Genomic DNA, 24,329 nt, shown 5'->3' with positions numbered 1-24,329 from the left:
CCCAGGCTGCTGGCCACATTGATCTCCAGAACCAAAGCTGTGCCCAGGGCTGCTCTGCCACCACCATAGAATCATAGAATATCAGGGTTGGAAGGGACCTCAGGAGGTCATCTAGTCCAATCCCCTGCTCAAAGCAGGACCAATCCCCAACTAAATCATCCCAGCCAGGGCTTTGTCAAACCTGACCTTAAAAACCTCTAAGGAAGGAGATTCCACCACCTCCCTAGGTAATGCATTCCAGTGCTTCACCACCCTCCTAGTGAAAAAGTTTTTCCTAATATCCAATCTAAACCTCCCCTACTGCAACTTGAGACCATTACTCCTTGTTCTGTCATCTGCTACCACTGAGAACAGCCTAGATCCATCCTCTTTGGAACCCCCTTTCAGGTAGTTGAAAGCAGCTATCAAATCCCCCCTCATTCTTCTCTTCCGCAGACTAAACAAACCCAGTTCTCTCAGCCTCTCCTCATAAGTCATGTGTTCCAGCCCCCTAATCATTTTTGTTCCCCTCCGCTGGACTCTCCAATTTTTCCACATCCTTCTTGTAGTGTGGGGCCCAAAACTGGACACAGTACTCCAGATGAGGTCGCACCAGTGTCGAATAGAGGGGAATGATCACGTCCCTCGATCTGCTGGCAATGCCCCTACTTATACATCCCAAAATGCTGTTAGCCTTCTTGGCAGCAAGGGCACACTGTTGACTCATATCCAGCTTCTCGTCCACTGTAACCCCTAGGTCCTTTTCTGCAGAACTGCTGCCTAGCCATTCGGTCCCTAGTCTGTAGTGGTGCATTGGATTCTTCCACCCTAAGTGCAGGACTCTGCACTTGTCCTTGTTGAACCTCATCAGATTTCTTTTGGCCCAATCCTCTAATTTGTCTAGGGCCCTCTGTATCCTATCCCTACCCTCCAGCGTATCTACCTCTCCTCCCAGTTTAGTGTCATCTGCAAACTTGCTGAGGGTGCAATCCACCCCATCCTCCAGATCATTAATGAAGATATTGAACAAAACCAGCCCCAGGACCCACCCTTGGGACACTCCGCTTGATACCAGCTGCCAACTAGACATGGAGCCATTGATCACTACCCGTTGAGCCCGATGATCTAGCCAGCTTTCTATCCACCTTATAGTCCATTCACCAGTCCATATTTCTTTAACTCGCTGGCAAGAATACTGTGGGAGACAGTGTCAAAAGCTTTGCTAAAGTCAAGGAATCGCACGTCCACTGCTTTCCCTTCATCCACAGAGCCAGTTATCTCGTCATAGAAGACAATTAGATTAGTCAGGCACGACTTGCCCTTGGTGAATCCATGCTGACTGTTCCTGATCACTTTCCTCTCATGTAAGTGCTTCAGGATTGATTCTTTGAGGACCTGCTCCATGATTTTTCCAGGGACTGAGGTGAGGCTGACTGGTCTGTAGTTCCCAGGATCCTCCTTGTTCCCTTTTTTAAAGATGGGCACTACATTAGCCTTTTTCCAGTTGTCCGGAACTTCCTCCGATCGCCATGAGTTTTTAAAGATAATAGACAATGGCTCTGCAATCACATCCGCCAACTCCTTTAGCACTCTCGGATGCAGCGCATCCGGCCCCATGGACTTGTGCTCGTCCAGCTTTTCTAAATAGTCCCAAACCACCTCTATCTCCACAGAGGGCTGGTCACCTCCTCCCCATGCTGTGCTGCCCAGTGCAGTAGTCTGGGAGCTGACCTTGTTCATGAAGACAGAGGCATAAAAGCATTGAGTACATTTGCTTTTTCCACATCCTCTGTCACTAGGTTGCCTCCCTCATTCAGTAAGGGGCCCACACTTTCCTTGACTTTCTTCTTGTTGCTAACATACCTGAAGAAACCCTTCTTGTTACTCTTAACATCTCTTGCTAGCTGCAACTCCCATTGTGATTTGGCCTTCCTGATTTCACTCCTGCATGCCTGAGCAATATTTTTATACTCTTCCCTGGTCATTTGTCCAATCTTCCACTTCTTGTAAGCTGCTTTTTTGTGTTTAAGATCAGCAAGGATTTCACGGTTAAGCCAAGGTGGTCGCCTGCCATATTTACTATTCTTTCGACACATCGGGATGGTTTGTTCCTGTAACCTCAATAAGGATTCTTTAAAATACAGCCAGCTCTCCTGGACTCCTTTCCCCCTCATGTTATTCCCCAGGGGATCCTGCCCATCAGTTCCCTGAGGGAGTCTAAGTCTGCTTTTCTGAAGTCCAGGGTCCATATTCTGCTGCTTTCCTTTCTTCCCTGTGTCAGGATCCTGAACTCGATCATCTCATGGTCACTTTCTCTCAGATTCCCATCCACTTTTGCTTCTCTACTAATTCTTCCCGGTTTGTGAGCAGCAGGTCAAGAGGAGCATGGCCCTTAGTTGGTTCCTCCAGCACTTGCACCAGGAAATTGTCCCCTACACTTTCCAAGAACTTCCTGGATTGTCTGTGCACCGCTGTATTGCTCTCCCAGCAGATATCAGGGTGATCGAAGTCTCCCATGAGAACCAGGGCCTGCGATCTAGTAATGGGGATTTGGACCGATGGGCTTTGGACCATGGGTCCCCTCTGGACTGTTGCCCATTTTTGGCTCTGGGACTCCTGCCTCCTTTTTTTCCAGGGGAAGAATCGTTTGCTATCTCCAAGAGCTTGAGTCAGGTGATAGAGACGGCAAACTGAGCAGCACTTAGCCCCCCATTCAGGATACAGGGATACTGTCTGTGAGGTGGAAATACAACACATTTACAACTGATCAGAGAGCCACTTTTCCCACACGCGTCATTAACCTGTGTAACTCACTGTTACTAGACCTTATTGAGCTTAGCAGAATACAAAACAGGGCCAGACCCTTCTAAGGATCATTACCCCAGCCATGGTTACCCATTACAAAGGCTATAATCTCTCCTGGTCCCGGACATCAGCAGCCCCTAACTGAATGATGCGGGGTTAGGAAGAGATGACCCCCGGACAAGTTACTCCATAATCATCCAGTACCAGGTGCCTTGTGCATTCCTCTGGAACGGCTGGGGCTGGTCCCTTTCACCAATAGGACAGATTGAGACTATCCCTGGTCTGTTCAACCTGCCCATTCTTATGTCCCAAGTGCTGACCCAGACAGACCGGAGGGGCTGTCACGGAGTTCCTGGGCGATGCTCTGGAACTGCTCCCCATGAAGTCAGTCAGGACTCTGGGGTAGTCGCCTTTCTGTGAGCAGCCTGTCTTCAGGACACACAGCTCACACAGCTTCCACCTTCCTGGGTCTGACCTCGGAGCATTCAGCATCCTCTGCCTCTCCGTGCGCTTCCCACAGCGAGTCCGCTCAGGCGGTGCTCCTGGGGAAGCCAGAGGGTCCTGCACCCCAACTTCGCAGTCAGACGTGACTCTCAGCCAGCCAGTAAAACAGAAGGTTTATTAGACGACAGGAACATGGTCTAAAACAGAGCTTGCAGGTGCAGAGAACGGGACCCCTCAGCTGGGTCCATTCTGGGGGGCAGTGAGCCAGACAACCACGTCTGCACTTCACTCCATGTCCCAGCCAGCCCCAAACTGAAAAACCCCTCCAGCCCCTCCTCCTCTGGGCTTTGTTCCTTTCCCGGGCCAGGAGGTCACCTGATTCCTTTGTTCTCCAACCCTTCAGCTCTCACCTTGCAGGGGGGGAAGGGCCCAGGCCATCAGTTGCCAGGAAACAGGGTGTCGGCCATTCTCTGTGTCCAGACTCCTGCACACACATGCCCTCTAGGGCTCTGCAATGATCATACACCCTTACTCCACCCCCTAGATACTTAAGAACTGCCTGGGGGAAACTGAGGCACCCCCACACTATTCAGAGGAAACATTAAGAACAGTCCCACTTCGTCACATCTCTCCCTCCTTCGAGATCGAACTGAGCGGGGTCACTTTACCCGGTGACCTGGGGAAGTTCGAAGCCACCAACGTTCCCATGGATGCCCCAGCATCTCTCCCATTCCTTGGTAGGAGTTACACCAGGCCCTTCCAGTTTCACGCCCTCCCTTAGGTCGGGGGTGGTCGATAGCACTAGCAGGCTGCATGTGGGAAGGTTTCTGCAGCCCATGCCCTTTGGCCACCCCAAAAACCCAGGGGGTCAAACTGGGATTGGGTTTTCTCCCAGAGCTCCAGTCTGGAGGGCTGCAATTCGGGCTCTCTTGGTTAAGGGCCACCATCTTGACCTGGGCCACATACTGTTCACTTACAGAACTAGCATGGAGACATACCTTTCTCAACAACCTTGTCTCCCCAACAAGCTGGCCAAACACAGCCACTTGGTTATAGGACGGTATACCTTTCTTAACAGCTTTCACTCCATCTGAGACCTTCTCAAAGCTCTCCACACTGGATCTTTCAACAGCAAAGTCAGTGGATCCATTCACAACAGAAAATTTCTGGCTGTTAGGAACTGAAACTTTCTTGATTAAATCACTTTCACACCCTTCAGTTGCAGTAAACTGCTTGCAAAGACTCCATGAGGATTCCTTTCCCAAGGGCTTTTCTATGCAACAATTCACCCCTCCCAGAAATTCTGCTCTTACCCTCTTTACCTAGGGCTTGCTCTAGGGGAGCACTTTCCTGAGCAACAACAGACTCTTTCTGGGTCTCCCTTACATCCAGAATCACCTCTGGCCCATCAGGCGGATTCCTACACAATCCCCTTTCAGGCAAACTTACAGACTTCCTAGATAAAAGGTTAGAAGCATTCTCCTTCCCTTTGCCACACACAAGTTCAGGAATCTTTTCCTCCTTGCTACAGGTTTCCACACCCTCAGTAGGTAACACAATCACACACCTTCATGCTCTCCTTGTGCCCTGGCTAGGATCTCACCCTGATTAGACAGAGTTGCTCCACCCTTTCCAACAACACAGGAGCAACAGGCAAAATACAAGCACCAGAATTGTCTGGGCTCTGGGATTTTACATAGACCCTAACTGGATGCGACCTAGTTACAGGGCCATTCTCCCGAGCAGACAGAAACTTAGGACCCTTCCCTTCCTGGGCTTTAGCTGAGTCCAGAACCAGCTCTGAGACAACTGCATGACCCTCAACCATCACAGGCTGAAAGGCCCCTTCTGTCTGCTCCACAGACCAAGAAGAGCCGGACACACTTTCTCCTTTACCAGACACACAGCTTGGGATCTCTTTCCCCTTGTCCCAGCACACAAGGCTGGTCACAGACAACTGCTTGGAGATCAGGGTAGCTCCCTCCATAGGCAAGTCAATACCCCTGACAGACAGAGACCCATTTCCTTCACTGTCCCAATTCTCCACCCAGCTAACAGGTAAGGTCCAGGGACACTCATCTTCCACTCTCCTCGCCTTCCCACCCTGCTGACTAGACACAGCCATCAGCTCACAAGGCTGCCTAGGCTCATCCAAACTTCCCTTACCAAGCACCTTGCCACTCCCCACAGATCCCCTGCCCTGCCTGTGTCTCCCCCCACTCAGCTGGGGTCTCAGCTCCCACTGTGTTCAGCGCTGCCCTTGCTGTCCAAGTGGGGGTAGGCAGCGAGCTCGCTGCTTTCCTCACTGCATCAGCACCAGCCTGAGCCCCCTGAGCCCCCCTCTCCGGTGTGCAAGGGGGCGGGGAGCATCTCTCTGTCCCACCCAGCCCCAGGGGTCTGGTTACAGGCAGGCAGGTAGCCTGAGCCTAGCGGCTCCTCCCTGCTGCCAGCCAGGTCATCTGCATTTTCACTGACCATTTCCCTCTCCACCGATTGGTTCCCTGGATTCAAATTCAAACCCTCGGCAGTTACAGGAACAGGGCCTGGATCCTGTCCCAAAGAGACACAGTCACCCCACAACAGGGTCTCGCAGCTGGTGTCCTGGGGCACCCCAACGACCAGCCAGCCCAACCCCTCCTGGGTCTGCACAGGGATCTGGGCCATAGGCAGGGCGAGGGGCTTCGTCCCTGGGACCCTCACCCAGCTCACACAGGCCCTCAGCCTCTGAGGCTGCACCACCCAGGGCCTGACACCAGTTCTCTCTGTCCCAGGATCTCGCCACCCCAGGAATGTCTCCCCATTGACCATCACCTTCCGCTCCCACTGGGAGTCCGAGGGGCCCGACCCCAGGAGACTCCACACAGACATATAGGTTGGGGTCAGGAGTGGGAGCCTGTCCACCTCCCCACCCATCTGGCTGATGGAGTCTGTGGCCTTGGGACCCAGCAAGGGAGCTAGACACCGGGGCTTTTCCGCAGGGTCCCCCTGGTTCAGATCTCCAGCCTGCTCAAAGGCAGTGAGGTGGGCATCCACACCCCCCCCCTTAACCAGGGGCAGCAATTTAGTCTCGAGGTTCCCTGCGGAACTGGCCCCCCGGGATCTATCCCCACTCACCCCGGGGAGGTCCCCTCGGCCTCTCCGCCCCACCACCGCCAGTTCATCCTGCTGCTGCTTCTGCAGCTCTTTCTCGGGCTCTCGCTGTCTCCCACGGTCCTCTTGCTCTCTCAGACTCCGCTCCAATCCCGTCCGTCTCGATCCCCCGATGGGGAACCCGATCGTGAAGACCCCCGTCTGGTCGGGGACAGGAGTCTTGGCGATGCCTGGCTCCCGCTCCAGCTGCTCCCAGATCCTGCTATAGCCCCAGTTGGGGTCAGGAATCTGTTCCTTAGAGCGATCATCCTCCTCCAGCTGCACGATTAACTCTGCTTTGGTGAACTTTCCAACGCTCAACCCTCTCTTTCTGCACAGGGTTACAATGTCCTTCTTAAGGAGACGGTGACAGGCCATCACTCCGCTCCTCCCAAGTTGTTGTGGACTCACAGGCCCGTGTGTTCTCAGCTCCCCACGGTTTCCAGGGAGAACCCCTAGTGTGCCAGCCCTTCTCAAGGTCACCACCTCTTTGCCAGGGTCGAGCTGCAGACTCCTCCGCCCCTGAGACTGCTCACTGCAGTCCCCAGGGGGACCCCATTACTGCACAGTACTTCTCGCTGGTCACACACTCCCAGGGGTTAACCGCCCCCCGAAACCGCTCCTCTCTGAGCCTTCAGCAGGCCTGGTCCTCGGCAATCCCCCTTCGTGTTACTGCTCCCCAGTCACTTACTGCAGGAAGCGCCATCCACGGGGTGCAGTAGATCCCACCACTGCCACCAGTTGTCACGGAGTTCCTGGGCGATGCTCTGGAACTGCTCCCCATGAAGTCAGTCAGGACTCTGGGGTAGTCGCCTTTCTGTGAGCAGCCTGTCTTCAGGACACACAGCTCACACAGCTTCCACCTTCCTGGGTCTGACCTCGGAGCATTCAGCATCCTCTGCCTCTCCGTGCGCTTCCCACAGCGAGTCCGCTCAGGCGGTGCTCCTGGGGAAGCCAGAGGGTCCTGCACCCCAACTTCGCAGTCAGACGTGACTCTCAGCCAGCCAGTAAAACAGAAGGTTTATTAGACGACAGGAACATGGTCTAAAACAGAGCTTGCAGGTGCAGAGAACGGGACCCCTCAGCTGGGTCCATTCTGGGGGGCAGTGAGCCAGACAACCACGTCTGCACTTCACTCCATGTCCCAGCCAGCCCCAAACTGAAAAACCCCTCCAGCCCCTCCTCCTCTGGGCTTTGTTCCTTTCCCGGGCCAGGAGGTCACCTGATTCCTTTGTTCTCCAACCCTTCAGCTCTCACCTTGCAGGGGGGGAAGGGCCCAGGCCATCAGTTGCCAGGAAACAGGGTGTCGGCCATTCTCTGTGTCCAGACTCCTGCACACACATGCCCTCTAGGGCTCTGCAATGATCATACACCCTTACTCCACCCCCTAGATACTTAAGAACTGCCTGGGGGAAACTGAGGCACCCCCACACTATTCAGAGGAAACATTAAGAACAGTCCCACTTCGTCACAGGGGCCACTAATCACATTCAGAAAACAATCTCAGCTCCACAGCAAGGCATGGCGAGCGGGAGGGACGGGGCGTGCCTGGAGCCCCACCTAGCCTGAGAGCAGGGCTGCCCGACTGGGGAGGGGCAGGTAGAATCACTCAGGCAGCTGGCTCCTTAGTGCACCCGGAGCGGGAGAGGACCTAGGGTGTGGGCTGAGCAGTCAGGAGTGGGGAGCCGGACTGAGCTGCTCTTTACATTCCCCTCGGGACCCCAGGACAGGGGGACCTGCCATGCACTTTGCTATGAGCTGGTTGGGAAAGGGGTCTGCTGCCAGGGAGACAGAGCGGGTGCGCAGTTACCATGGCAACAGATGTCTTTGAAATTCCACCACGGAATGATGGCGACAGATCGACTGTTACTTCTGGTTCCTGTCACTGCAAACCATCTCTGAGTACCCCTCCTCCCCCACCAGTGTGCCAGGAATAATGGGGATCCATCCAGTCAGGGGCAGGTGCCCCCAAGTCTGCATGGCTAGGACTGAGGTACCCTCCCTCCACCTCTTCCCATGCCGGCAGAGGATCAGTGTCCCATATCACTCCCCTGGGCTAGATCCGGCAGCACCAAAGCTGACCTGGTTTCCTCCCCCTTCCCCTGGCCCGCCAGGCAGATGCGACAGCCGCAGCCAGGCGGGCTTTCATCTCTGCATTGATCAGGGAGCAGCATCACCACAAGAGAAGCAACCACGGCTACCTGGGCACGCAGCAGCTCAGAAGCCAGGCTGCCGGGGACCATGCCAAGTGGACAGAGGGCAGAGATCCAGGGCCGGCAGTGTGAATGACTATCTGGCCCAGGACAGAGCAGTCCCACTCGGTGAGGCGACAGGGACTGGCTGCTCCGGGTCAGCAGCAAACTGAACAGCGTGAGGGGAGAGGAACAGCCCATCCCGGTGCGGCAGGTGGCAGCTTCCCATCCCTGCCATGAGTTGGGAGGACTCAGCCGGGCCTCCACCGCCCAGAAACCACCCCACGGCCTGGCACCTGGGGAGTCTGCTCAGGAGACGCCCAAGACCAGCCTGGCCGGGGGGCTGCAGGCTGGGACTGAGGTCAACAGACCTAAGGGGGGAGCCCAGGGCTGGGGGAGCAGGGGGCTGCGGGTTAGGATTGAGGGGCACCGGCAGGGCGTGGAGATGGGGGATAGCAGGGAGCACCGGGGATCTGGCTGGGGGAAGCCAGGAACCCAGGCACAGGGCACCGGAGGACAGTGAACAGCTGTCAGGGGCAGGTGCTGCTGGGGGCGTGCAGAGCAGCTGGGTGCCGGGGGCAAGGCGGGGGGGGCCGGGGGCACAGCGGGTAGAATAGCTCCCCCCTTTGCCCTCCCCAGAGGTGGCACTGGCAGGTGTCCCGGGTCCGCACCCCGGGGCCGGGCTCCGCTAACGGGGTCCCCGTGGCCCAGCGGTCCCGTCTCACCGCTTGATCCGATCCAGAGACTGGCCCGGGCCGGGGTTCCCCACAGCGGGGGCGGCTCAGGGCCCTCTGGAGGGCATGACGCTGGCCGAGGGGGGCCGGGGTCCCCCCGCCCGGTGCCCCAGCCCCCCCCCCCAGTCCCCCCTACCTGCGGCGGGGGGAGCGGCGGCGGGCCGCGGCGCAGCAGCGCGTACACGATGTAGACCAGCAGCGAGTAGAAGGCGAACATGGGGGCGCCGGGGGGGGGCCGCCGGGGCGCCCTGCGCAGCCCAGCCCGGGGATCCCCTCGCCCGCCCGGCAGCTGCAGCGCCCGCCCCCCGGCCGAGCCAGCCGCAGCGGCTCGGAGCATGCCCAGTGCCCCCGCCCGCCCCTGGCGCTGCGGCACCGGCGGGGCCCGGGCGGAGCTGGGGGGAGCCGCCCATGGGCGGCGGGACGCGGGCACCCCCTGCAGCTCCCTGGGCACGGGCAAGACACGGGCACCCCCTGCAGCTCCCCTCACTGACACGGGCACCCCGTGCATCTCCCCTTGCCCTGGGCACAGGGGAGACTCGGGCACCCCCTGGAGCCTCTTTGTGCCCTGGGCATGGGTGAGACATGGGCACCCCCTGCAGCTCCCCTCACTGACACGGGCACCCCGTGCATCTCCCCTTGCCCTGGGCACAGGGGAGACTCGGGCACCCCCTGGAGCCTCTTTGTGCCCTGGGCATGGGTGAGACATGGGCACCCCCTGCAGCTCCCCTCACTGACACGGGCACCCCGTGCATCTCCCCTTGCCTTGGGCACAGGGGAGACTCGGGCACCCCCTGGAGCCTCTTTGTGCCCTGGGCATGGGTGAGACATGGGCACCCCATGCAGCTCCCCTCCTCTGGGCACGTGTGAGACTCGGGTACTCCCTGCAGGCTCTTTGTGTCCTGGGCATGGGCAAGACATGGGCACCCCTTGCAGCCTCGTGAGCCCTGGGCAGCGTGGATCTGCAAGACCCAGGGGGCCTGCAGCCTCCTTGGCCCCTGCTGGTAGTGACAGACACCTGGTCAGAGCCCCAGGCCCCAGGCTGCTGTGGTGAGTGTAGGGTGTGAGTGTAGGGCCTGACCCGGGGGCGTGAGCTGCTGGCCCCGGGAAGGGCTGCGGGCTCTGAGAGATGCAGAGAGCTGTGACAGGGTGGGCATCATGCCCATTTCTCTGCTCCACAGCCCTAGGGAGCTTGAACCACAGCAGGGAGCGAGTGCAGGGGCATGGATCCGAGACATGCAGCACAAGGGCTGGAGCAGGAGGGTTAGCTATGGAGCACCGAACCCATGAAATAATCACACCCCCACCCCCAGTTCCCCGAAAGATTCTCCTGCTCAAGGAGCACAGCCCTGAACACGCCAACTGGCCCCGGGGCCTTATTACACGCCCTGTGATGACACAGAGGATTCCTAGATCCCAAGGCCCGAAGGGCTCAGGGTGATCCTCTAGCCTGATCGCCCGTATGCCACAGGCCAGAGACCTGCCCCCCAAGACTCCTGTTTGAAGTAGAGCAGAGTCCTGAGCAAACCCATCAGGAAACCAAGAATCCACCACCACCCTTGGGAAATTGTTCCCATGGTGAATTATCCTCCCTGTGCAAAATGTACGTCTCATTTCCAGTGCGAATTCTCTAGCTTCAATGGCCAGCCATTGCCTGGTGTTAGACCTTCCTCTGCTGGACTGATCAGTCCAGCTGACCTGAATGTGGCAAAGAAAGAGCCCCTCTCTAGCCAGAGAGCAATTAGCAAAGGCCTGCTGGCAACCAGGGAGGGGCTGGGGATCTCAAAGAAAGGGGCACAAGAATATTCTATAATGGGGTGCATTAGGCAGTGTAAATACAGGTGGAGACCTGTAACTGGAGACCATCTTACCTTTGCGCCTGGCAGCTCTTTGAGTCTTTGTTATTCCAGCTCCCTCTCCTGCTGTGATCTGTCCCTGCTGCCCCCGCAGCACCCCACCAGGCAGCGGGGAGGCAGAAGCCTGCTTCTTAAGTCCCGCTCTGGGCTTTGCTGGGCAGGGCGGCTGATCCCAGCCCTAGCACAAGGCCGTGTGCAATGCACCGTGTGACCGCAGCCCCCCCGATTGCCCGGGCTCCCCTTACGGCCCGGCAGGACACGGCGCCCGCGCTCACTGAAAGACGGAATGGGCCAGGAGCTCGGGTGGCGGCAGGGTGAGGAGACGTGAGCTCAGTTACTCAGCCCCTTCCAGGAGACCCGGGCTCCCAGCAGCCCCTCCAAGCGAGCTGGCAGCTGTGCAGCTTGAGGTGCATTCGGTCCCAGTCCCGTGTTATCTGGGGGTTCCCCGTAGGGAGCGTGATGTACTTTGGGGTGTGGAGGGGGTCTCCAGGGGCGCTTTGGCTGCCTCTGTGGCAGGGGAGAGGCAGGGTCCCCCCTCTTCTCTGTGCAGAGCTCTCCCGGTTGCCCCAGGAACCAATTCAGCCAGGCCCTAGCGCAGGGGTGGCCAGCCTGAGCCTGAGGAGGAGCCAGAATTTATCAATGTACATGGCCAAAGAGTCCCAGTAATACGTCAGCAGCCCCCCATCAGCTCCCCCCACACGCTCCCAGCGCCTCCCGCCCACGGGCAGCCCCGCCGAACAGCGCCTCCCCCTCCCTCCTGATCAGCTGTTTCGTGGGGTGCAGGAGGCTCTGGGGGTGGGGTGGGATGGGGGAGGAGCGAGGGCACGGCAGGCTCAAGGGAGGGGGTGGGAAGGGGTGGAGTGGGGGCAGGGCCTGGGGCAGAGCCGGGGGTTGAGCAGTGAGCACCCCCCGGCACATTGGAAAGTTGGCACCTGTAGCTCCAGCCCCGGAGTCGGTGCCTGTACAAGGAGCCGCACGTTAACTCCTGAAGAGCCGCGTGTGGCTCCGGGGCCCCAGGTGGGCCACCCCGGCCTAGCGCGGCAGCGCTCCGTGCTGAGCCCACCAGCGGAGGGGTGAACGGGTCCACTGGGGCCTCTGTCCCGCCGGGGCAGCGGGAACAGCACAGGGAGCGGGCCGGCACGGGTCCCGCTCAGCCCCGCCCGCTCCGCCCAGGGAGAGCAGCCCCCTCGTGCCCAGTGGACATCTTTCCCCGAGCCTTCACGGTCCATAGGGAGTCTCACGCCCTTGGGACTCTGCAGCGAGGGGTGGCAAAGTCCCTTGGCTGGCATGGCACGTCCTCCCCGCTGCAAGCAGGCCGAGCACCTCGCACTCCCTCCTGAGCAAGGCCCCTGGCTCTGAGCAGCCACCACCTCAGCTGGGCCTGGAGGGGGGAGTTCCCATGGGGGCGGGGGTGGAACTGCCTCCGCTACAGCTGGGAAGCTTCCTGTCCACCTGAACGGAGCTCAGCAGGGTCTGTCCCGGCTGGCTCCGACCCATCCATCCCCCGGGGGACCGGCCAGCTCCTGGTGCCAGCTGCAGACTCAGAGCAAGGGAGGTACAGAGGTCAGGGCCTAGCTCGTTCACGCCACTGCTAGCAGGGTGGCTGAGCTCAAAACTACTCCAGCCCCCACCTCTCCCAGCAGGGGGAGCTGTGGGGAGCGGGGCAGGAGCTGGCTTGGGGGGAGCTCCCGGTTTCTCCAGCAGCTTCTGGAGCAGGAAGACGGTGCAGCTTCGCGGGGCAGTGCTGGGACCCTCAGCAGCTGTGACCAACGGGAGCTCTTGTGCCAGAAGCTCTTTACCAGTTACAATCAGACTGAACTGTATCACCTCTGACTTTATTGCCGAGCTCCCAGAACAGAACAGGAGACGGTGTCCCGGTGCCCCGTTGGGCTGGCCAGGGCGGAGATATCGGGAGAGCCGCAGCGGGCACGTCTATGCAGCAGCTGGGCGCAAGCTCCCGGCCCCATCAGATACCACCTGGCGCCTGGGAGCTGGAGCGCCAGCCCGAGACAGAACATCTCCCCTGCTCTTTGTGCCCCCCGGCCATGCTCCTCAGTCCGGCCTGCTTTGAAATGTCCCTGGCAGACGATCCCACAGCCGGATCCATCTCCCAGCCGCGGAGTCACTCCTGATATTCACCCTCATTCTTCCCTTCCTTAACCCCATCCCCATTCTGCTCCCATGGGTACCCGAAACAGGCAGTCGAGGGACAGAGCTCCTGTCGGACTGTCTCCAATGCCCTCCTCCCCCTGGCGCTGGGGCCAGGCCAGCAGGAAGGACGGGCCTGTGATCCAAGCACTGGAGAGAGGCTCTGGAGAGCTGGGTTCTAATCCTGACTCTGCCACAGCCTCCTGTGTGACCTTGGGCAAGTCGCTTAGTGGCTCTGTGCCCCTGGTGCCCCGATACCACAGTGCTGGGCCTGGCAGCAGAAACCTGAGAGAGTTCTGAAAGGCGGCCAACTTTGGCCTCAATTTGCAGCTACCAGGCACAGAGCGAGCAGGGACTGTGTTACTGCCCCATCCTAGATTGCTGGCGCCCCTCAATCACAACCTGCAGCCCCCTATCCCAGCCCTGGGCTCCCCCCGGCTCTGCCGGCGCCCCTCAATCCCGACCCGCAGCCCCCTAACCCAGCCCCGGGCTCCCCCCGGCTCTGCCGGCGCCCCTCAATCCCGACCCACAAAATCTGTTGGCGCTCTCAGGAGGGGGGTACTGAACCAACCTGTCCAGCCGGTTGTTCTTGCCCCTCATCACACACACACACTCTGCACTTTGCACCCTGGCCACAGGCCATGCAGCTGTCTCCTAAGGCCAGTGCCAGTGGGCGGCCGGCAGAGACTGCAGCTTCCAGCATTCAGTGCCTCACTGGGCCGTATTGCATGCTGGAGCGTGGGCTGCACCGGGGCATTAAAGTCGAGGCGATTTGGTTCCGTCCGTGCCCATCAGGTTCAGCTCTCACTTCCCCGGCTCCGGGCTGCCCGCTTTTCCGGGTGTCCCTGCCTGCAGTTTCTGTCTCTTTCTGCTGGGCCGGGGGCTGGGCACCTGGGGAAGGAAAGTGGCCGAGATCAGACCAGCTCGTCTCACTGTCTGGGTCCTGTTGATACAAGAGCAGCCCCCAGCAGAGAGGGCGGCTAAGACTGATACGTGCCCAGGCCCCTGTTGGGACCAATGGGGCCAGGACTGGAAGCAAAGGGATCCGTGTAGGGCATGAGGAACCCCGATGGCTGGCACCAGGCCTGGCCCTGCCCCCTCCTCACACAAACAACTGGCACAATGAACACCCTGCTCAGTGCTATTTGCAGATCTCGACCCATACACAGGATAACCCCCTGCGCCATCCCTCGGGCCCGCCCGGTGCCGGGGGCCTGGCGCGCACACCCCTTACCTCCGGCGGACGTGCCCGTTTGCTGGCTGGGAAGAAATCGCCCAGCTTCCGCTGCCTCCTGCCCTCCCGGGGCACTTGCTGCTTGGGCTGGGCCTCCTTGGGCTGGGCCTCATGCCACCGCTGCAGCCGCCGGCACACCCGCGACTCACTGGAAAGAGAGCTCGGGTCAACGTGGGGGGGGGCAGGGCCTGGAGGGGATCTGGGCCAGGGGGGCACCACAGCAAGAGGAACGGAAACCAAAGGGGGTTGAGGAGAACCCCCTAAGTGTGGCCCTCCTCGCCCGCCCTGTGCCAGGATCTCAGCAGAAGTGGCTCAGCGCCAGGCCTGCTCCCAGAGCTCCCTGATACAGGGGGTCTGGCTTGAATGGGCTTCCCGAGCTCTGGGTCCGCTGTCCCTCAAGGGCGCTGCAGTAGATCTGCTCCATCGACAAGGCCGTGTCCAGCCTCTCCAGGGCTCCGAGAGTCACCCTGGGACTGGGGCCAAGCGAAACAGGCAATTCCTTGGAGCCCAGCTCGGACCCAGGTCAGGCGCTGGAGACTTGCATGGGGCACTCGAGGCCCTGGCGCTCTGAGTGTCGATCCCAAAGGGGGCGGGGGAGTCTGCTGGTGCCACACAGCGAGCTCCATGTTGGTGCGAAAGGTGCCGGACTGGGAGCACTGGAGACGTGTCCCCTGTCTACACACCGCCCCGCCTCCCCCCATCCCGCCCTGGACATCCCTCCTGTGGGCGGGAGAAAGGGGGTGAGTCTCCAAGGCCTATTTAGCTGCTGGCTTCAGGACTGAGGCTGCCAGCTGTGGGGTCAGATTGGGGGCAGCCACACAATGAATTGAGACCCCCCCGAACTCATCACACACAGGACTCCTCCCCATGCTAGGTCATCCCGCCTGCCCCCCATCCAGACAGTGCAACACTGACTTCATGTGCTTCTCGCGGGCGAGGAACTGCACCAGCCCCTCCGGGTCGGGGTCATGCCACTCCAGCGTTATCTGGCCCGGGTCGGCCACCTCCGGCTGCAGGAAGAGCCTGCGAGCTCCCTCCAGGTCCCAGTTGGTGGGCAGCGGGTGCTTCTGCAACAGCAGCAGCTTACAAGCCAGCGGTGCCCTGTGCCCCCAAAGGATCCCAAAGCACTTTGGAGCCCACACCCAGGAACGGCTGTACCCACCGCTGCAATGCACCCACCTCTGGGGAGGGACCAGCAGCTGGTTACCAGTGCATAGCTACACCACAGCCCGGGTTGGGGCCGGGAGTGAAGCAGAACCCTGCATCCACAGTTACCGGATCTAGGACACCAGGGTTCACGCCCCAGGGTCTTTAACGCCCATGGGGTCGATGGGCAGGGGCCTCGGTGTCGTGTCTCATTCAAAGGGCCGCACAACTGCACCAGGGAGCACAGGCCGGCAGGGGGGTCACTGCTGTTCCCCCCCCAAGGGGTGAGGGGTTTGTTCCCTCCAACCAGCCCTGCTCCTTTGCCCACTTCTTGGGCATCCCCACTACCTGGCTCCCGCTGGCAGTCACGCCCCTCCTGGCCCTTCCCACCAACAGCGCGGCTTTACGGCAAACCCAGCCCACTCCCCGGCTTGGGCAGCACACGGCTTGGCTGCTCATGCCCAGGCCGAGGCCTCCGGTACCTGCGGGTCGATGTTCTGGAGAACCTGCTCGATGGTCCCGTGTTGCTGCAGCAGCCTGAGGGCCTTCTTGGGGCCCAGCCGCCAGATCTTCCCACAGTAATCACAGCCCAGCAAGATGCACAGGTCCACGAACTGCTCTGGGACAGGCCCGGCCCGAGGAGAGGGGGAAGAAGACAACCATCACCAGAGGGGTTAGCTGGGTGGCCGCCTGCTCCGGCCCTGACCACCCCTCCCACACCCTGGTGAGGCTGGCGGACCAGGGGCCAGCTCATGCCACAAGTCTCAACCGAACCCTGACAAATACGTGGCTGGCATAGCCTGGCCCGCCTGTGGGTTAGTATTGTTCAAACAGGTGTCAGCATTGGAAGACTGTGTTTAGCCTGTATGGAACGGTGGTGAGCTGCTGCCGGCGTTAATCTGACGTATCACGTCCGTATCCCCTCATGCAAGGGACTATCGGAGCGGTTGGACAGTGAGCCTCTGTGACCCTGTCACTCGCCAGGCAGGAGAGAGACATTAACCAGTGTGAAGTGTTGGCTCCAGCAGGTGTTAGGTCCTGCCCACAGGGAAGGTCCATCAACATCTGCTGTGCTCCCCTTCCTCCACCCCACCCCTGCTGAGTCATGCACGTGGTTTCCTCCCATCAGCTGAGTTTGTGACTCAGAGCACATGGCGGGAGGGGGATAAAACCCCCAGACAGAAGGAAATGATTCTCTCTACTCTGCTTGGACTCTGGAGGGGCAGGTTTCTAGGCAGAAGCAAGAGATCCCCAGTGCTCAGCCTAGGTCAGCCCTAAAGGACGTTTGGAGCTTGCGTGTGACAGATGCTTCTATTCCCTTTTGAAACTTGTGACTGTAACTCGGGTGTGTATCTATGGTTCCCTGCTTAACCTTGTCAATAACTCTCCTGTTTCCTTTTCCTGGTTAATAAAGCTTTAGACAGTTTATTATAGGACTGGCTACAAGCGTGGGCTTTGGTGTGAGAGCTAAGGTGCAACTGACCTGGGGTGAGTGACGGGTCCTTTGGGCCAGGGAGTAACCTGACTATTGCCGTATCCTTGGGGTAAGGGCCCAGCTATCACACAGGCAGCTCCCCTGGGTGGCAGGACAGATGGGGGAGCCCACGGGGCCTGGCTGTGACTCCCAGGTTAGGCTGTTGTAGGGCCTGAGGAGCTCACACCTGGTAACTGGTTGGTGAAATCGAATACTGAGCTCACAGCCAATGGGGGGTTGGTGCCGGGTTCCCAGCACTCTGCCCTGAGGCTGGCATGCACGCCCTGGGGTCACGGCAGGCAGCCTTACACTCCTCACCAGCACGGTCCCTCCCCGTCCCAGCATAGCCTCACCTGTTCAACATGCACCAGACTGACGGGCAGCCCAAGGGAACGATGAGACAATCCTGCTGGCCAGCGTCGTCTCCCTCTTCCCTTGGGCTGCCCGTCGGTCTGTCTGCATTCACCTGCTGCCTCCTGTCCTCGGATTCTCAGCCCTGGGCGGGGCCTGTCTCTTTGTTCTGTGTCCGGGCAGCACCGAGCGCAGGGGGTTCTGCTCCACCGCGGGGGCCCCACGGTGGTACCACCACACAACAAAACCCATCAATCCATCCCCACCTGCTCCTGAGTCATCCCCAGCTTCTGCAGAATGGCAGGCAAGGAAAACTCTTCCACTTCACTGCAAGAGACAGAGGGCAGCGTGAGGCTGGGGCACCCTCCCCCGCCAAGCCCCCATTCCTGTCCGCCTTACCCTATAGCACCCCTCAGAGCCGCGCAGCCATCCCCGGCGGCACAAACCTGGCGTGGCCAGACAGTGGGAGCCCAAGGCCATAACCTGAGTGCAGGCTCCAGCCTCCCGTCTACACCTGTCCAGCCCCCAGCACCTCCCCTCTGCTGGGTGGGCACCTTTCCGGCTCCCCCACCACCCACTCCTCACTTCCTCTTCCACAGATTCCGAGATTCTCAGGCCAGAAGGGACCACTGTGATCATCCAGTCTGACCCCATGTGTAACACAGGCCAGAGCCCTCCCCCCAAACAACTCCTGTTTGACCCAGAGCAGATCTCTTAGATTTAAAAACGGCCAGTGAGAGAGAATCCACCATAGCCTTGGGATGTTGCTCCGGGGTTAATGGTTTTAACCCTCACTGTTAAAAATATGCCCCTTATTTCCAGTCTGAATTTGTCTAGTTTCAACCTCCAGCCATTGGATCATGTTAGACTTTAGTCTGCTGAACTGACAAACCTTCTGTCAAATCTCTGTTCCCACGGAGGTACTTATAGACTGTGATCAAGTCACCCCTTCACCTGCTCTTTGGTAAGGTAAATAGATGGAGCTCCTGGAATCTCTCTCTATAAAATGTTTTCTAATTCTTTAATCATTCTCATGCCTCTTCTCTTAACCCTCTGCAATTTATCACCATCCTTTTCAAATTGTGGGCACCAGAACTGGGCCCAGGATCCCAGCAGCCCTCGCACCAGGGCCACATACAGAGGTGAAATAACCTCTTTGCTCCTCCTGGAGATTCCCGTGTATACCTCCCAGGATCGCATTCGCCCTTTTGGCCACAGTGTCGCACTGGGAGCTCACGTTCAGCTGGTTATCCACCACGACCCACAAATCTTTTCCAGAGTCGCTGCTTCCCAGGATAGGGTCCCCCATCCAGTAAGTATGGCCGACAGACTTTGGTCCCAGATGTATGACTTTACATCTGGTCGTATTGTTGTTTGCTTGTGCCCAGCTTACCAAGCAATCCAGATCGCTCTGTGTCAATGACCAGTTCTCTTTGTTATTTCCCACTCCCCCAATCATTGTGTCATCTGCAAACTTTGTCAGTGATGGTTTTATCGTTTCCTCCAGGTCACTGATAAACATGTTAAATAGTGTAGGGCCAAGAACCGATCCCTGTGCGTTCTTACTACGAACACCGGCTCAGTGGGGATTCCCTGGTTTCAGTTACATTTTAAGACCTATCACTTGGCTAGTTTATAATCTGTGGGCCAGGTTAATTTTATATCGTTCTAGTTTCTTCATCAAAACGACATGCAGGACGAGGTCAAACGCCTTCCAGGAGTCTAAGTCCGTTACGCCAACGCTATCAGTGTTATCAGCCAGACTTGTCATCTCGTCAGAAAAGAGACTGAGTGAGTTTGACAGGGTCTATTTTCCGCAAACCCATGCGGATTGGCATTACTGAGATCACCCTCTCGTTCTTTATTAACTGAGTCCCCTCTCAGCTGCTCCGTTACCTTGCCCAGGATCGACGTCCGGCTGACAGCCTATAATTACCCTGGTCACCCTGTTTATCCCTTTAAAATCCTGGCACATGAGCTTTATGCCAGGCCTCTGGAACTTCCCCGGGGTTCCCAGGCACCAGCAGCTCCTGGATCCCCCTCTCTCCTCTACCATGTCCCCCAGCAGGGCTCAGACCCGCCAAGGGCTCAGTGTGGCCAAGACCGCTGCCACTCACCAGCTTTTCTTGGCGCTCAGGTGGCGGATCAGGCGGAGGCTCCCGAAAGGCAGCGCGTCCATGTCCTCCGTGGCCGTGCACCAAACCTTGCCAGACTTCACCAGAGCTGCACAGGTGGCTTCTGCCTCAGCCGGAGCCTGCGCACAGGTACAGAGAGCGTCTCTGCTTGCATCCCCGTGGGGACAGCGCCCTCCTTGGGCCATCCCCCAAACGGGACCTGCCAGCGGCACATGGCCCCTCCTCCCCGGTCCCCGCTCAGACCAGCTTTCACTGCTTCCTTTACATCACAGCAACTGGCTTGCTTCTGTCAAGGGTCCATGTCCCTCCCAGAGCACTTTGTGTAGGCCCTAGATAAACAATCCCCGTCTCCACCAGCGATACCCTGCGGCTCTGTCACACTCAGCCATGGACCCTCTGGCCAGCAGAGCCACCTGGGCCACCCCTGAAGAGCAAGAAACTGCAGCCAAAGCAACCGGCTTCGCCCAAGCACAGGGCCTCTCCCCTTCTCCTGGGGAGCCCAGACAGCTGCCCCAGTGACCCACGGGCTGGCCCCTCTGCCACAGGATCCGACCCCATGCTGTCCCACTCCAGGTTACCTGCACACATGGCACACCCAGGTAGCTCAGCAGGGTCTCACAATCCTGCTTCAGGGGCCGCTGCAGGTTTTCAGCCAGGCGGGACTCTGTAACCAGCAGAGGAATGTGGGTCAGGGGTTCCTGATGCAGCAGGGGTCAGGGGTCAGGGGAATGTGGGTCAGGGGTTCCTGATGCAGCAGGGACCCCCGTTCCCAGTTACAGTGCCCCCTGCTGTTGAATACAGGTGCTGCATGTTCAAGCTGGACCCCAGGCCTGGACAGCGAAGGCCCTGAAACTAGGCTTGCCACCCGGATAGGGGCCACTGACTGCCACTGCGAGAGCCCAGGGAGCTCTCTGGAAGGCAGGGGAGGGCCCTGTTGGGGCAGGGCAGATGAGGCGAGCCACGGGCCCCCAGCTGCTTTGCAATGTGGCACAGCAGAATTCCACAGGCTTGGGCATTTACCTGCAGCGTCTCTCCTAGCCCTGGCAGCCTCTGCCCGCCTGGCCAACTGCAAGGAAAGGAATCTGTTACAACGATCTGCGCGCAGAGACGTCCTATCCCCTTCTCACCCCAGGCCCGGCATCATCCTCCCACCTGGGACAGAGAACATCGGCATAGCCCCCCCAGCCCCTGTCCCAATTGCTGCAGCGCCCCCCTGTGGCTGGGGCCGAGAATGATCAGCTGTGTATCCCCACCCCCGCCCCTACCCCATTGCTGCATGTTCTGTCCCCTCTGCCGTGTTCAGGGATCACAGTGCTCACAAGAGCTCGGCCCTACAATACTGCACCTGGGGCTACTCCGGCATGTAAGTGACCTAACAACAAGAGCTCCCTGCCTGGACTCTCTACCCGGGAAGCTCAGCTCTTAAAGGCACAGCCCACCCTGCGCCATTAACAAACGTCCCAGAACGCCTCTGATACCAACCAGTGGCTGTTTGAGGTCAGGGGGCCGCCCGTCAAACACAAACACCGGTTTGATGCCATTTTCCAGGAGATGCAGCGTCCGGTAAAACAGCCCCTGCAAGTGACTGAGACCAAAAGCCGGGCAGCCTGCGGCTTGCATCACGACGCATGCGCCAGGCGGAACGGAGAGCCCGGCAGCGGGAGCCGCTCCGACAGAACGGGGGAAGCCCATCTGGCGTCACACACCCGCACAGGTGCAGGCCGGGACAATATGGCTGCCCAGCTTCAATGTGAGGGTGTCAGCACCCTTATCCCCACGCACGGAGGAACAGACAGGGGATGGGGGCTGCTCAAAGCCACCCAGGAAGTCTGTGGCAGGGCTGAGGGCAGGCTCCAGGGGCTCCTGTCTCCGAATCCTGCACACAAGCCATTAGGCCATTGAACTCCGCTGGGCCCCCGGCACGGCACGGCACCGCGTGAGTGAGCTCCCAAGGCGACCCCCACTGGCCAGGCACTGGGTGTGTGACACCACGGAGCTGGTGCTGCCTAGGGGCTCTGGGAGCAGGGAGCAGCCCTGGGGAAGCCGGGCACTGCTGGGGTACGGGCCACTCACCTGATGTTCTCCCCGTTGCGGTTGAAGATCTTCGGCATGGCCGTGCGGAACTGGTAAATGGCAATGGATGCGTCCAGGGCTATGACGCGGTCTGGGAAGCCCAAGGCAACAGCCAGGTTATTCCCCCAGGAACGGGCATAACCTCCGCCCCATCCTGTCCTAAAGGGCTGGCTACTCTGGAACTGCCTGCCTGGGGACTCTCACTCCTCATCCTCCATGCCACCCCCCAAGGCTGCTTCCCCATTCACCCCTCTCCCAATTCCCTGGGGTGTCCCCAGCCGCTACCCCCACCATTCCCAGGCGATCTCAGCCTCTCCCACCCTCCTCTTCGCTCTGAATCCCCACCTGCCCCCTGGCCCCTGCCTGCTTGTGCGGTCCCCTCCCGCCGGGGGGCAGCAGGAGGAGCCGTGCCCCAGGCTGGGGAAGAGCTGGGGGGTGCTCACCTCGATACTGTTGCAGAGGGAACGAGCTCACAGCCTCCGCAGCCTCCTCCTTAATCACATCTGCCAACCTGACGATGCCCATGGGCACGATCCGGGAATCCGTGCAGGGGCTGGGCACGGAAGGGGGGGCCACTGGGGGGGGACGGATAAAGAGTGTCCCCCGGGCTGGGCACGGAGAAGCAGGGGGCAGACACTCCCCAGAACAGGGGACACACACCGGGCAGGCTCCAGGCACGCAGCGGAGCTCAGAGCAGGGACCAGACCGAGGGGCAGCGCGGCCCGGGCCCAGAGCCGGGGCTGCGCGCGGGGAACCACGGGCAGCGGCAGCCGCCGGGCTGCGAGTTCGCGTCCGAGCCGGGCCGGGAGGTGCGGGGCCGGAGCGCAGGGGGGGCCGGGCCGCGCCGGAAGGAAGGAGCGGGGCGGGGCAGCAGCCCGGGCGGGGAGGGAGCTGGGGCAGCCGCAGGTCGGACCGTGGGCAGACAGATCCCAGCAGCAAGACGCGCAGGGATGGGCGGGGGGAGGCTACCCGGGAGCAAAGAGGCTTTTCCAGCTCTGATTGCCCGGGCGAGCCTAATGCTGAGGGGTGCTTGATGCCCCCCGAGGGAGGGACTGGCCCATGGGGACCCCGAGGCAGCAGACGCTCAGTGCCCGAGGAGTGGCCTGGCCCATGCGGACGGTGATGCCCAGGGGGTACCTGGCGTGTGGGAGTCTTGTCTCTGGCGGGCAGGGGTCAGGTCCGTGTCTGCCCCCCAGGCCCGGCTCTCTCTGCAGGTTGCAATCACCTGACCCCTCTGCGCGGCTCCTGGCCCACTGGACACTCAGAGCTGCTGCTCCCCAGCATCCCAGTCCCAGATCAGGCTCTGGGTGAGGCCGAGCGCGGAGATATGGATATAGTGACACCAGTCAACGTTCATGTCACACGGTTCCCAGGTGCAGGTGACCCCAAGCAGAAGTGCTGGAAACCAATCGTCACAGACAAAATCCAACCACAAAGCACCTTCTAAACCCTAGGCTGGCTGAGCAGATACCTTCTTACCTTCTGGAGCGACGCTCACCCGAAGTCTTCCCGGTGTGGAACAGCCAGGCCTGGTTGTGATTGTCCATCTGTGGACAAGGCGCAGCTGGCAGCTTGCCTCCTTGGTGACGCATCCCAGGTGTCTCTTCACCTGGAGTTAGGCCCTCCAATCCATTGTTTGAATGACACTGCCTAACCCGTGGGTTTTCCTGTGTTTTCCTTTCCTGTTGATTTTCCAAACCCTTGACCAGCATGTGGCTCAAGCTGCAGATGGGCCTCCGTTGTGAGACAGTTGATGCGGAGAGAGACAAGTCCCTTCCCTCCTGCTGCCCGGAGCATGTTTCTCACAGTCTGGTGACCTCTGCAACTCACAGACCTTAGGAATACAGTGTGCAGTCTAGCTCCCTAGCTCCTGAAATATCATCCTACCTACATCTTGCAATGATCATAACAACCAGTGTATTGCTGACTATTGGTAGAGACTTCATATGCCACCCTTTGACACAGTATTATGCATATAGCTGACCCAGAGGATCCCTGTGAACTCTTACGCAGTCTTTATGCCCTCTGCCTGTTCCTGGGTCAGAGTAACCCTGAGACTGTGGCCACACAGTGCCAGGGGAGGGGAGGTGCAGCATGGCTCATAAGGACCCTCAGGCTGGGGGCACTCAGTATCCAGGAAGGGGTGGCATGGCACGGCCCATGGGGACCCCAAGGCTGCAAACACTCAGTGCCTGGTGAGGGGTGGCACGGCCTGGCCCACGGGGACCCCGAGGCTGGGGGTGCTCAGTGCCAGGTGAGGGGTGGCACGGCCTGGCCCATGAGGATCCCGAGGCTGGGGGCGCTCAGTGCCCGGTGAGGGGTGATGTGGCCTGGCCCACAGGGACCCTGAGACTGGGGGCGCTCAGGGCCCGGGGAGGGGTGGCATGGCCTGGCCCAGGGGGACCCCGAGGCTGGGGGCGCTCAGGGCCCGGGGAGGGGTGGCGCGGCCTGGCCCAGGGGGACCCCGAGGCTGGGGGCGCTCAGTGCCCGGGGAGGGGTGGCGCGGCCTGGCCCAGGGGGACCCCGAGGCTGGGGGCGCTCAGGGCCCGGGGAGGGGTGGCGCGGCCTGGCCCACGGAGACCCCGAGGCTGGGGGCGCTCAGGGCCCGGGGAGGGGTGGCGCGGCCTGGCCC

The 24,329-nt window shown here is 59.9% G+C and overlaps 2 protein-coding genes across 3 annotated transcripts in view; both read right to left on the bottom strand.

Annotated features, from left to right (window-relative positions):
* KIFC2 (kinesin family member C2) overlaps positions 1–9,585 on the bottom strand; it is a 49,838-nt gene extending 40,253 nt beyond the window's left edge. Inside the window, exon 1 of the mRNA XM_048841874.2 lies at positions 9,420–9,585. Within this exon, the coding sequence (XP_048697831.2) occupies positions 9,420–9,500 (81 nt within the window). The 5' untranslated portion in view covers positions 9,501–9,585. The remainder of the gene's footprint in view (positions 1–9,419) is intronic.
* A 3,370-nt stretch (positions 9,586–12,955) lies between these two features.
* LOC125632937 (flap endonuclease 1) lies at positions 12,956–22,564 on the bottom strand. 2 transcript variants are annotated; one of them, XM_048841879.2, is made up of 11 exons: positions 22,141–22,563; positions 21,698–21,788; positions 21,107–21,209; positions 20,645–20,690; positions 20,203–20,288; positions 19,607–19,743; positions 17,756–17,816; positions 16,147–16,278; positions 15,434–15,585; positions 14,519–14,666; positions 12,956–14,175 (listed from the first exon to the last, which is right to left on the bottom strand). In XM_048841879.2, the coding sequence occupies exons 1-11, from the start codon at positions 22,220–22,222 to the stop codon at positions 14,089–14,091; spliced, it is 1,125 nt and encodes a 374-aa protein (XP_048697836.2). In that variant the 5' UTR covers positions 22,223–22,563; the 3' UTR covers positions 12,956–14,088. The 2 variants fall into 2 exon arrangements, with proteins under 2 accessions (XP_048697836.2, XP_048697837.2); XM_048841880.2 differs by lacking the exons at positions 20,203–20,288; positions 21,107–21,209 and having other exon boundaries at positions 22,141–22,564.
* Positions 22,565–24,329: the final 1,765 nt, after the last annotated feature.

This window comes from Caretta caretta, chromosome 2 (genome assembly GCF_965140235.1).
Source record: "Caretta caretta isolate rCarCar2 chromosome 2, rCarCar1.hap1, whole genome shotgun sequence".
Taxonomy (NCBI): Eukaryota; Metazoa; Chordata; order Testudines; family Cheloniidae; genus Caretta; species Caretta caretta.
This window is presented reverse-complemented; position numbering and strand designations above follow the sequence as displayed.